The sequence below is a fragment of the Gobio gobio genome, assembly GCF_949357685.1.
Source record: "Gobio gobio genome assembly, chromosome: 2".
Lineage (NCBI taxonomy): Eukaryota > Metazoa > Chordata > Actinopteri > Cypriniformes > Gobionidae > Gobio > Gobio gobio.
This window is the reverse complement of record NC_137098.1, coordinates 28,622,273-28,635,150: the sequence shown is the minus strand read 5'-3', so window position 1 is coordinate 28,635,150 and position 12,878 is coordinate 28,622,273. Positions and strand designations below refer to the sequence as shown.

General features: G+C 39.7%; 1 protein-coding gene across 4 annotated transcripts in view; it reads right to left on the bottom strand.

Moving 5' to 3' along the window:
* Positions 1 to 4,761, bottom strand: part of stim2b (stromal interaction molecule 2b) — a 62,430-nt gene extending 57,669 nt beyond the window's left edge. Inside the window, exons 1-2 of one of the 4 annotated variants that reach the window (XM_079810679.1) lie at positions 3,834 to 4,711; positions 3,548 to 3,700 (exon numbers count right to left, since the gene is read on the bottom strand). In XM_079810679.1, coding sequence (XP_079666805.1) covers positions 3,548 to 3,686 — 139 coding nt within the window. In that variant the 5' untranslated portion in view covers positions 3,687 to 3,700; positions 3,834 to 4,711. Of the gene's footprint in view, positions 1 to 3,547 lie in introns of all 4 variants that reach the window. The other 3 variants (XM_079810680.1, XM_079810681.1, XM_079810678.1) reach the window with 3 other exon arrangements.
* Positions 4,762 to 12,878: the final 8,117 nt, after the last annotated feature.

The window sequence follows — 12,878 nt, the reverse complement described above, 5'->3', positions numbered from 1 at the left end:
AAGTTGAATGTGGTGTTTACTGACGTTTCAGTGTGGATAGGGCTGTAACGATTTGACCAAAAATAAAAACCTTGATTAATTGAACATTTTACCTCGACTACGAATAATGAACGATTATTTTGCTTGCTTTTTTTTTTTTTTTGCTTTCCTTTTTTGCCCTCATAAGGTTTTTGAGTAAGTTCCTGATAAGATTTTTACTGTAAATATTTTCTACTATTAAAAGGTGTTTTTTTCCTAATGAAAAAGTGCATTTTTTTTGTGCATTTCTTCACTTTCAGCAGTTATTGTCTAAGGGGCAAATTTCTGTTTGTTGTACATCAGATAGGCTACAGATAAATTAGCACTGTAGGCCTACATTACATTTATTTGAATGCATTAATGAGAGAGTGATTGTGTGTGTGTGAATTACTCATACCGTCTCTATTCATTATAAAGCTGTGGTTTGTACTTAGGCTTCAAAGGTATTAAAATATATGCCTATAACGGTTGAGTTTCTAAGCTACTTTAGTGACTTTACTTAAGTCACAGGACAGCGTTGACACTGCGTTTCTGCATTCCTCTGCGCGCGATCATCACGTGATGTACGAGCTTCTGTCTGAGTGTTCGTGTGTCACAATATATCAGGCATTAGTTCAACATAATACACATCTGATGGTCTAAAATCGCTTTAATGTTAAAACTGGCAGGCCTTAAAACAAACAAATGACAAAGCTTTGTGAGGACGCAGGTGAAAGAGGTCTGCCTTCAGGGCGCGCGCGCGCGCGTTGTCAGAGACGTGACACGGCTCGGCTCTCTGTGTCACAGAAAAAAGCTGAGCACTGAACGGAGAATTTTTCCGTATTGTCGTTTTTGAATAGTGCTCAATCGCTTTAAATGTTCAAGCCTTTAAACGCATTTACTTGACAAACTTTATGAGGACGAAAGTGAAAGTGATCTGGCTTCGGGGCTTGCGCGCGCCGTCTCTGTGTGTGTGTGTGTGTGTGTGTGTGTGTATGTGTGTGGCAGTGCAGGCTATAAGAACGGCAATTAACTTACCAGTATAAACTGTGTAAAACATGCAGTTACTATAGTGATTCTGGGCATCTATAAACAAAGATAACTGCTCCTGCATCTCTCTGTGTGCCTGCAAACTGCACTCGATATGACTGACGGGGCGGAGTCGCGTGACTAAAACCGAGATAACCGACATGGGAAAAATACGTCGGTTAGAGGTTCTGAATTTCGGTTTCGATTATTTTTCGATTAATCGTACAGCCCTTAGTGTGGATACGAGAAACTTTCGGAAAACGCTAGTGTGGACGGAGAGCAGTTTGAAACGATAACTCCGTTTTCAAATCTATCCGGATTAATGTAGGGTTTCCTTAATTCAAGGAGTTTGTTGCAGCTAGGAGTAATGCACTTGTCCTTAATTCATTACAAGTGTCCATTAGAGTGCACTAAACTATGGCAACAGCTGAAATAATTTGTCCAAGGGATTTCATTTCTGATGAGTCAATTACCATTCGCATGCAGGTTATTTACCCTTCTGATTAAGTCTCCATTCCTGTATGACCACAGATCTGGATTGCATTCATCATATGAGCAGTTCGTAGCTCTGCACATACAGCAATTTGTCATCTCACCCTGTGTCCTCAGCAAGCGCTCGACGGCCTCTGCTGCCCCTCGGAAACGATTCACTGTCATTAAAGGCATGACTAATATTGGGAAAACAGCTGTAGGGGTTATGAACCAGAATAGGCTGATTGACTGACTGAAACGGTCATGTTTGTTTATGTAACTATCAGTATGGTACAAATCCCAAGCCTTAGTTTAGCTTTTTTTTTGTATTTATTCATCTTTTGACTTTTAAAAGATGGATACAAAGGAGGGACCTAGAAGATCTCTTTCTGTAGATCAAAATGTCCATTTGAAGAGATGTATAGTATACGGTCATCTCTAAATTCACAGGACCCAAAGCTATTTTTTTTGGTTGGTAGGCCCCGTCTCCAGGGCTAAAAAGTAGGCTAAACCATAGAAGATCTTATTGGGTCACCATCATTACAGGGCCCAGGACAACATTCTGCCTTGTATACAACAGCGATAATCATACAGTATATCAGAGGCATCAGTTAATTGCCAATATTTGGACATTTTAGAATTTATCATTAGCCAATGAATGGGTGACTCACATTAGTTTTGACAAAAACCTTTTTACACCGACAATAATAAACTAGAAATATTATAATAGTCCAAAATAGAAGTTGATTTAAAAATTACAGTTTGAATGACCATGATATTTCTGAGTCTTGGGCTATTTACTTGTAACCAGGGGCGCATGAGACTTTTTCCAGGGACCAAACTGTAAGCAAAAGCCCAGATAGTAAGATCAAATTTCCAGATATCGGACCAACACTTCAGGCTCACTGTCGGACCACCATCATATATTAAACTTGCCTGGTCGTTAACAGAATAGTATTGATTATTATTACAAAACAAACTAAGTGAAATAAGTAGTACATACGAATTATCAAAACTTAGGGATAAGCAAAATGCCAAATCTGTCCCCTGTAGACCAGCCTTTTATGTGGGATGTCTCAACTTTCAACCTTGCACAATTCAACTTTTGTATGGCTTGAATTACTTAATGAATGTGATGTCCGTTATCTGAAGTTTTAGTTAGCGAATTAAGCAGGCTGTTTTCCCTTATCAAAAGTGTGGGGGTCAATTGCTGTCTTTTCAAAACTGAGAGGGTCATAACCCCCCCAGGTCAACGGCGCACCTGCTAGTAACTATAGTACCTAATGAATAATTACTAAAAACAACAAGTAAAAATGCAATTTGTTAGCCATAACAATGGAATAGTTATGCTATCTGTCACTATTGGGATAGTGAGTGACAATAGAGACTAGCAGCAAAAATACTAGCGACTGGCTGAATAGACACTAATCATTATTAGTGCTAGTACTAGTGTAATGGAAGTTACTATTGAAAAATATACTAGCCGGTAGTGTATTATTTATTAGTTACTAAAAAAAAAAAACACAAAAATACTAGTAACATAGATACTAGATAAAGCAATAAATGTTCAAATGGCTTGCCATAGTAGTGTTAACGAATATAAATGCATGCTGTTTCAATTGCTTACTGAATATTGTGTAAAATAAGTGTCAATTTCAAGAACGCATTTTATGAGAGCCAGTGGCCATGGAAAACCCCATCTTGTGGTTTCTCTTAATGGAGGTGCTGTCTAGTCTGGACAGTGGGGTTCCCTCCTGCTCTCTCATGCCATGCATTTTTGGTGGAACAGCAAGAAATCCTAGTGGATGTCGTCCTGACCTTCATCACTTTCATAAGCACACATACAGGCAAACGAATACGGTTCTCTAGAATCATCCAGAAGCGATGCGAGGATGAGAGAGACCTGCCCACCATCAGGACCCACGGTGCCGTGACAATGTCAACATTCCCTGATTAACACTCTCATCAAAACAGAGCATTCGTGCCTTTGCGTGTAAACAGAATAACGCAGGTTGTTCAGATGTGTGGTTTGTTATGACAGAGGTCTTACCTGTAGGAGCAACAGCTGCTGCTGGATCCGGAGTGACTCGGTTCGACAGTTGACTCGTGTATGAACTCTCTAAGCCCAATACCGCAGAGATGACGAGTCCACGCAGCAACAGAACCGCTGCCCCGGACAAGAAAGTCATGGTGTGCAAAAAAGCTTTCAACGAACAATAAATGAATAAACAAGAGACCACACAGTATTTTCACCCAGTGGAATCGTCAAAACGAATCACAAGAATGAAACGTGTAATTTTAACAGTAGTTACACAGAAAGCAGCGAGTTTAAATACCCGAAATAAACGAGATCCAACCTGTAAAAAAATGTAGGCAAAAATAAGTAATCCAACCTTAAAAAAAACCGATCTAAAAATGCATCCACGCTGTCCAAGACGTCAAAAGAAGATCGCGAGGTTAAACTCCATCCAAAAGAGATGGTCAACTCTTCTAATATGACACATTGAAATAGACATCAGAGCATTCAGACATCAGACACCGGGTTGGGTTGGAGGATCTGGCTGTATCCTACTTTAGGATCCAAACTGACGAGGGATCCCCCGTTTTAAATCATATCCCCAAGGAGAAGCATTCCTGCTACAAAATACCTAACTGAGTCCAATGCAATATCCCAATTCTACACGGGAAGTAACCGCAAACAGTCACGGTACATCCACAAGAGCCGGCAGATATCCAGCATAGTAAACGCTTCTCAGAATGCAAGTGTCAGATCCCAGTGTGTCGTTTAATCCAAATCCATCGGGACCATCCGAAATACACGCGTGTGCCTTTCATGTCCAAATATTAGCCGAGTTTAAATGTCAAGTCCGCATGACTGCGCCTGAAATGAGGGCTCAGGTCTGCCCACTGCCTTTGCTAGTTAATGCAGAAACTAAATTCAGGGGGCGGAAGTCCGTATGCAAATCATTTGACAGGACGCCGGCAGTTTGGTTCTCCCTCTTCGGTGATGTCGCCTAAAACTCTCATGTTATGACACAAAGCCTGCAGCTAGTGTGAACTGAACGGGTTGTGTGCGGCAACAATGAGCGGTGTTCTTGGCTGACTATCGGTATGCAAAGAGCACGAAAGTTGTTAGGGAATTCTGGCGCCTCCCGGAAACAGCCCGCACTATTGTTTATCACTTCCCACTTTTATTTCTCCCATCGCGACACGCAACAATTTACACCCTGAGAATCAGCCAAGACAAGTTTTCCTCCTCGCTATGGGCTGCGATTGGTTCATCCGTCCCAACATGGCAGAATCCGATTGGCTGACAGCGCGAGAGAGACGTGCTTTGAAGGCAGACCGCGGTTGAAAGCAGGCAGGCAGGCAGGCAGATAATTTGTATTTCTTCTTTTTGTGGGATAATGTTCATCTGGAATATGATTCCGATTACAAAGCGTTTTCCTGTCACGTTCTACTTAAAATTGTGTGATTAAGTAATAGTGGGGATGGAGGTTTGCTTTATGATTTAAATATCTCACCTCAGACAAATATTAGTCTTAGATAAGCTGTTTTCTACATGAAGCAGGTCGCCCCCGTATGACCGCCGCCATGTTGACATCACATGACCAGGATGCAATTGCTAATAATACATTCAGTTTATAGCTCTTTGATAATAAGCAAAGCAAACATAGGCTACACCAGGAGTTTTCAAACTGGAGTCCGGGGACCCCCAGGGGTCCTCCAGAAGGTTCTAAAGGGGTCCCCAGAAAATTTCAGAGAATAAAAAGACAAAGCAAAAATTTTTAAATTCTACTGAATATTTGTTTAATTTCTAAACGTTTCTCTCATTTCTTGCCGTATATAAACTTTCCAGAATTGTAAGTTTGCTTTGTATCTTTCTGTAAAAATTTTCTCACTATAGTCCCCTTTATTGCTCACTGAGGTTGTAAGGCAGTATTCTTAACGCAGTAAGCTGCTTACATACATTTATTGTGAAAGTTGCTTTATACAAGTAAGAGAACTGAGCCTTTAAATCTCCTTTGTAAAAACTTTACGAGGCATAAATAGTCCTCACTTTAGATGAGCTCACAAAGATAGTTAACTGACAAAATGTTTTATAACTACCTGAATTAATCATGAATTACAGTAGGAATACATGTTAATAAAGTATTTATTAACACACTGAGCAACTATTACTATATGTCTAAATAATAAGATGTATGAATGTATATTTGGATAGTTTATTAACCCTTTACTTACACTTTATAAATGATCTGATGAACCACTGACAACTCCTAAATAACTGGTTTGTAAATAATGTAATACTTCATTTAGAAATGATAAATTGATAATTTATAAAGTATGAAAATACAATTATTAAACACATTATAGATATGCTTATAAATCAAGAATAAAGCATTTATAGCTGTATTGATAAACTGCTTAGTAATGTCTATTAATGCTTTATAAATGATGAATTAACTATTTACTAATGCTTCATAGTGTGTAGTTATTATAAAGTGTTACCCTATAAAAAATATATAGATGGATTTTAGGAAGGGGGTCCCTCATAAAAGGTTAATCATATTTGGGGGTCCTTGGTAAAGTTTGAAAACCCCTGGGCTACACTAGAAATCTCACCTCTCCCAGAAGTTCCGGGAGAAGTTCCTGCATATTGATAGCGAGGGATGATGGCGAGAGAAAACACTTTGATGTGTTTTCAGTGATCCAATCACAATTGGTCAGCAAAGACGCATTACTGTTTACCAGTGGTGAAGTAGAATTTTATTGTTGACCAGGATGGGCAAAAGTAAGCCGCACTTTCACGTAGGGTCCTTCACTTTACTACGTAGGCTATTCCTTATAGCCAAATGCAAACTAATGGATCAGGATTCAATAATCAGGTAATTTAAATCATTATCTTTTCTTTTTATTGAAAATGAACTGAAGTATAAACAGTAAAACTACCACATCTTCGTCACAAACATGTGTGTAACTGTGTAGGAAAAAAGCTTGTCCAATGATAACATAACCAAAATGTATTCACGATAGGCCCAAGCAATAAATACTGTTGCCGATTACAATACTCAAACAATAAAATTATACAAAGCTGTTTATTTATCAATTATGAATACAAAACACTGACATGAACTTTTATCAATTGTGAATTAAGTCATACAACACTGACATCCACATACAACACAACACCAAATAGATCTGATTTTTAAAATAAAACCACTTACCTGTTACAGAATGAGCCATGAGAATAATGGCTTGGAATTGAAAAGGGCTGCCATTACTTGTGGGCTGATGGACGGATGGATGGAATTTTTGAATTTTGCTTACACATTGTTGCTGTTTTTCTAACATTTTTTTAACACTAACTGAATGGGTGAACACACATGAGCAGGCACAAAATGCCTGAGACAGCCTGGATAACATCTAATTGCCTAACACAGATGTAAATCAAACTCATCAAGCATTATATAAAAACATTTTATTTACTTTATACTTTAATAAATATAATATTTGTACAATAACTAGGGGGCCTATTCATCAGTGTGGGCCTATGCCTGTCAGGCCCGTCTGTTGGCTTTGGCTACGCCCCTGCCATTTACACCTGGTATTACCATGCATTTCAAATGTGTCTCCTTGGATCCAGGATTTAGTTGAGACCCTCTGCTTTTATTTCGTCACACAAATTGGGGGATTTATTTAAAATAGAAATCTTTAAAGTAAATGTTACTATCAATGTTAATATATTTAATGTCTCCTTGTTGAATAAAACTATTCATTTAAATATCTTATTTACACTACACTTTTGAACGTTAGTGCAACTACATTTTATAGACATAGACAACATCTACAACAAGTGTCCACAGTGTAGTCCATAGTGATGGTATGGACCAGCATGTCTGCGATCCATCAATCTAAACCGAATCAATTGTAAACAGCATGAACCACATACAACAGGGCAGACCCAAAGAAAAAATTTGCTTTTCACTGCTCCCAAAGTGTATGATTGCAGAAAAAAATATATATATTTGTATTGAACATTGATGGAGCAACAGATTTTGTGTGAAAATAAATTATAAAGTGGTTAAATTTGTTTAAAAATCTTATAAATGTATGAGGCGGCGAGGTGGGCCTTTTACCCCAAACACAGGGTTAAATGCTCACCAGCATGAGGCAAAAGGCACACATTATTTATATAAATACTTTAGCTAAAATAAAGTTTTTAATAATGTCTAAGTTAATACTTGTTCAAAACAATCACTTTAGCAAAGTTTGTACTATATTTGGTTTATTTTGTTAAAGGGGTGGTAAACCACGATTTCACTATTCTAACTTTAGCTAACGTGTAATGTTGCTGCTTGAGCATAAACAACATCTGCAAAGTTACAACGTTCAAAGTTTAAAGCAAAGGGAGATATTTGCTTTTAAAGAAATCAGTTTCTAAGGACTACAGCAAACGGCCGCTAGGGACTACTACACATTCACCCAGGTTTTGCTGACATCACCAGGCCCAATATTTACATAAACCCCTCCTCCGGGGAATATGAAATAAGGGGGGCGAGGCAATTTTGTATCGCCGCGGGGAAGCGTTAGTAGGCTGTGTTTTTGCCGCAATGCCGAAGAAACGCTGTTATTTTCATCCGGATTGCAGGTCTGGGGTACTTGCTCTGTTCAGCCTTCATAGGGACGGGGGTGCGTTGCAGAGCGTTTAACATACAGCATGTTATATGCACGTGTGTTTGAGTCAGCGGGGAATCAGGCGCGCGCAGGGCTCCCTGCATCCACCGTCTTCGCGATTTCAATGCCAGATTTGCACAACGTCAGCTGCGTGAAAAAAACACTGCCGGTGCGTGGATGCACGACGCGCGCGCTGCACATTTCACGGAGGACAACACAATCTTCCACAAACTTCGCGAGTTCAATACAGGATATGCACAACGGCTTGTCCTGAAAGCTGGATTTACAAACAGAAGCTGTTCACGGGCCACAACCTGTAAGTCTGATTTATTTTTCATCGATGTGTTTTCCTGTAATAGGTTGTAGCAAGGAAGTAAACAGATGACAACGCTGTTCTGCAAACCAGTCTGTTAAATGCTTATTCATACTTAACGTTATCCGACGAACACCTAACGTTACAAACACTAACGTTAAAATCTCAACAGCGAACCTGGCATTAGTGTAAATGATTCTTTGATTAGAGCTTTTATGTATTGTTTATCTACAGGCATGCTAAACATGGTTCTGTGTGTGATTTGGCTAACTTACTAGTTAAAGCCAGTGCTTAGTGTTTGTTTTGGGTTAGTTCTTGCGACAGATATTTGGCTATAATCGTTCTAAAAATACAAAAGTTAAAGTGCCATTCAGTAGCGATCATTATAGATCCGCAGTCTTTACTCTCGAGGACTGAACAGCTTCTGCTCGATCATCTTCACTAAAATGTTCTGGGTCTGATTCGGGCGGTAAGGGGCGTGACGTTTCCGACGTGCACTGCGGTTAGCGAATCACAACACACTGGGCCAGCTAACCAATCAGAGCCCACTGCGTATTTTTGAGGGACTGGCTTCATACAACCCGGAAAGCATCAGACCGTTTTACAAGGAGGGACAGAGCAGTGTAGAATAAAGGTCAAATATATGAAAAATAAGGCAATTTTTTTTAAAACGAAGCATGAACACATGTTACAGTGCACCCCACAAACACAATCAAGCCTTCAAAAGAATGTGTTTTACCACCCCTTTAAATACAATAATTAATTTTTGTTCAATAAATATAGTGTCACTAAAATATGTTAATATGAACATATTTTATTAGAAAAATACAGAAACAAAATAATTTTAAAAAGTAAAGATTCTGAAAGCATTGAATGAGATCCCATAATAATTTAATATAGATTTACAGTAGTAACAATACATTATATTCTATTAAATTAAATGATTAATATCGTATTTTTAAATATGATGGTTTCATTGCAAATATGGTGATTATCTCTAAGGTGGACGGCAAAACTCCGAACACATCTTCCTTCCTTTCTTAAGAATGACTTCAGTGCCATTCTTTGTTCTTTTCTCAAAGAAAAGCTTAACTCAAGTCTTCCAGAGTCGCGGCCAAAACCGGTTCGAAAGACCACCGTTCGCCTGCTTCTTTGTTTACAAGTAGCACGCAACCTCCGCAACTCTGACGTGACGTGCCGTCATTATGTTAAGCCCGCCCACCGACTCTATACACGATGTGATTGGCCTGACCAGAGTTTGGTTTTTCCAGCTCGCAGGTCTACCGAGAGTTGCTAGACTACACTCGCGGCAAATTAGATTTGCTGCCGCTAGGGTGCGTCTAGATTTCTAAGCTAATTAAAGAGTGTAAAAGTCACTTGTTTTCATACCTGAACACTGCCCAACAGTGACACCCGCAGGTAGAGTTACAGTGGAAGACTTGGCTCCCCTGAGCCCATTGACTTTTAACAGACCCCTCCAAAGCTTGTGGTGAATTTGATGGGGTGTAATTGAGAATGAATGAGGGAAAGTCACATGAGAGGAGGCAATGCCTCCATCGCGCTATGACTGGATATAATCGGTTATGATTGGTTCATGCTATAAATCCCACCTCTTGATTTCGAATCAGCCTGAATGAAGACAATGCGGTTGATGGGAACACTAATTAAAAAGTAAGTAAACAACTCAGCCACTTAGATATCACCGCTTTATGTCACATCAAAATCAAACTTGAAATGGCCTTAAAACATGATGACTGTGGGGGATTTAATGAGCAAAGCTTGGGGATATTAAAGGTACATCTTCGTGTCTGTGTCTCTGAGCAGTGTGTACAAGCTGGATGACTGCTGAAAATAAGTTGACTATTAAAAAGAAGCTGAACATTAGTTCACAAATAATATACAGTATATTGTTTAAATTGTTACTGCCTTTAGTTGTTATTTTGGAATACATGTAAAAATGCGTAAAAACATTAACTTGATGAAATGTATACTTGGTTTGAATGAATAGAACATTAGTTTGTGTAAAAATACAAACTAGAATTGTATTTGGTGTCTCTGTTTATTTATAACCAGGAAAATTAGGTGTAACAGGGATATACATTTACATTTCATTTATAATTTTAAAAAAGTGAGGACTTTGCCTCCTAAAACACCACGGCGCACCACTCGTACTAATATATTAAAGTTTTCATTTGATATAAAGAATGAATTTGTCTTCATATCGATGACATGTCGGAGTGCAAATAAACACTGATAATTAATTCTCTCAACACAAGCTCCCTCAACTTCCTGCATAAAGGTTTCAACTGGAGGGCAGATATTATATGGGTCTAAATATATAAAGGTGCCCAGAGAGGCAGTGGAAATGTGATAGTGCCTGTCTACAAGAAATGTTTCAGCGAGAAGCAATGCTATGGTGCACTCACTGAGGGACCGCTAGGAGTGCACTGAAAGTCCAGCAATAATGGGACGGGGCGTGGGAAGTTGTGTAAACAGGTGGCAGATGTACCGAGAGACCAGCGTGAGGCAATGGGAAGCGAAAAGCAGGGCAGAAAACGGACGAGTGGCATAATTTGATACGAGACGCAGAGGGAATGAGAGGGGCAGTCGGATAGAAGGAGCAGATGTCAGAGAGCCACTGGAGTTCGCTTAGCTGGGGTCAACTTGTAGTGACTTGTAGAGTCACTTGTAGAGCCATTTATGCTGACATTCATGGAGCTCAATGCACTGTACAGCTTTTACAAAATAAGGGCCATTTATGTCTAAAATGCATGTGTGCGAATGATTTTACCATTGTATTGCTGTTGTCAACTCGTACTAAATTATGCTTTTCAAATATGACCTTTCAAGCAGTGTGATTGATTGATTTCTAAACTGCCAAAAAGAGAAATTCCAGGCCCAATTCTTCCCAAACCTATACAAGTTTGTAACACATTTGCATAATGCCAGTCTATGGGCCCTATTTTAACAATCTGAGTGCATAGTCTGAAGCACATGGCGCAGGAGCACTTAGGGCATGTCCAAATCCACTTTTGCTAGTTTAACGACGGGAAAAAGGGTCGGCATGCCCAGAGCATGGTCTAAAAGGGCTGTCCCTATTCTCTTAATGAGTGTGTTTTGGGCATAATGTGCAATAAACCAATCAGAGTGTCATCTCCCATTTCCTTTAAAAGCCAATTGCGCTTGCGTCATGCCGGATTCCCTATTTACATGGCAGAATGTGTGAGCGGAATGACAGAACGCTTCTCCAGAGAGGAATCCCTGTGTGTAATAAGCAGAGTGTACGCGCGTTGTGGATCCGCCTATAGGCGCATATTACTAACGCGCGCTTTAAATAAAAAAATATTGCGCTATTGACTTTAGACCAGGTTTTTGTTGGTCAATGGCGCAGTCGTTTTCAGTTGCTTCAAATTAGCAACGCGCCAACAATGCGCCTGAACCAAGCGGCAACCTCCCGCAGTTTCTCTTGAAGCCAATACGGAAGTGCCTCAAACTGCAATTCATCGACTGGCCGCTAGGGACAGGATCCAGAAGGGAGCAGAATCTCATTGAGCCCCATGTTAAAATGGCCAACTTTAGAGCAGAATAAAACATGTTTACAGCCTGGTACAAATTGTGCTTTTGATCTATACAGCTCATTTTGCCCTTCATGACAACTGTGAGGGGGGTGGATTTTTTTATAACTCATTCGTTTACATTATATAAAGCCTTAAAATTCTGCATAATTAAGGGCGTGGCCATTTCGAGTGACAGGTGGATAGCCATTTATCTGCTGTCTGTTAGTCATCGCGTCACTTAAAGTCCGCCCACGTCCCGCCTTTTTGCCCATTTTCTGTTATCCGGGAGTGACGCGCGATGACGCGCTGCCAAGATGGCTCGTCCCTACTTTGCGCTTCAGAACGGCTCATCAGAATCCTATGGGTGACGTCACGGACACTACGTCCATATTTTTTTACAGTCTATGGCCTGAACACACCTCGTTTTCAGGCCAGCACGTCCATTTATTATTTAAACACATTGACGCAAGATGTGAAAAGCATAACCACACTCTTAAAAATAAAGGTTCCATGAAGAACCTTTAATATCCAAAGAACCTTTCCATTGCACAAAGGGTTCTTTGTAGTGCAGAAAGGTTCTTTAGACTATAAAATGGTTAGAAAAAAATGGTTCTTCAAAGAACCTTTCACAAAACGGTCCTTCAGGGAACCAAAAATGGTTCTTCTATGGCATCACTGTGAAAACCCCTTTTTGGTTCTTCCTGGCACCTTTATTTTTAAGGGTGTACGCCGGGCTGAAACTAGCAAAAAAACACTTGCATCTGGCATCGCATTGTGCCGGGTGTATGATAGGGCCCTATGTGTTTCATTGGCAGCCCACAAACAATGTCTAC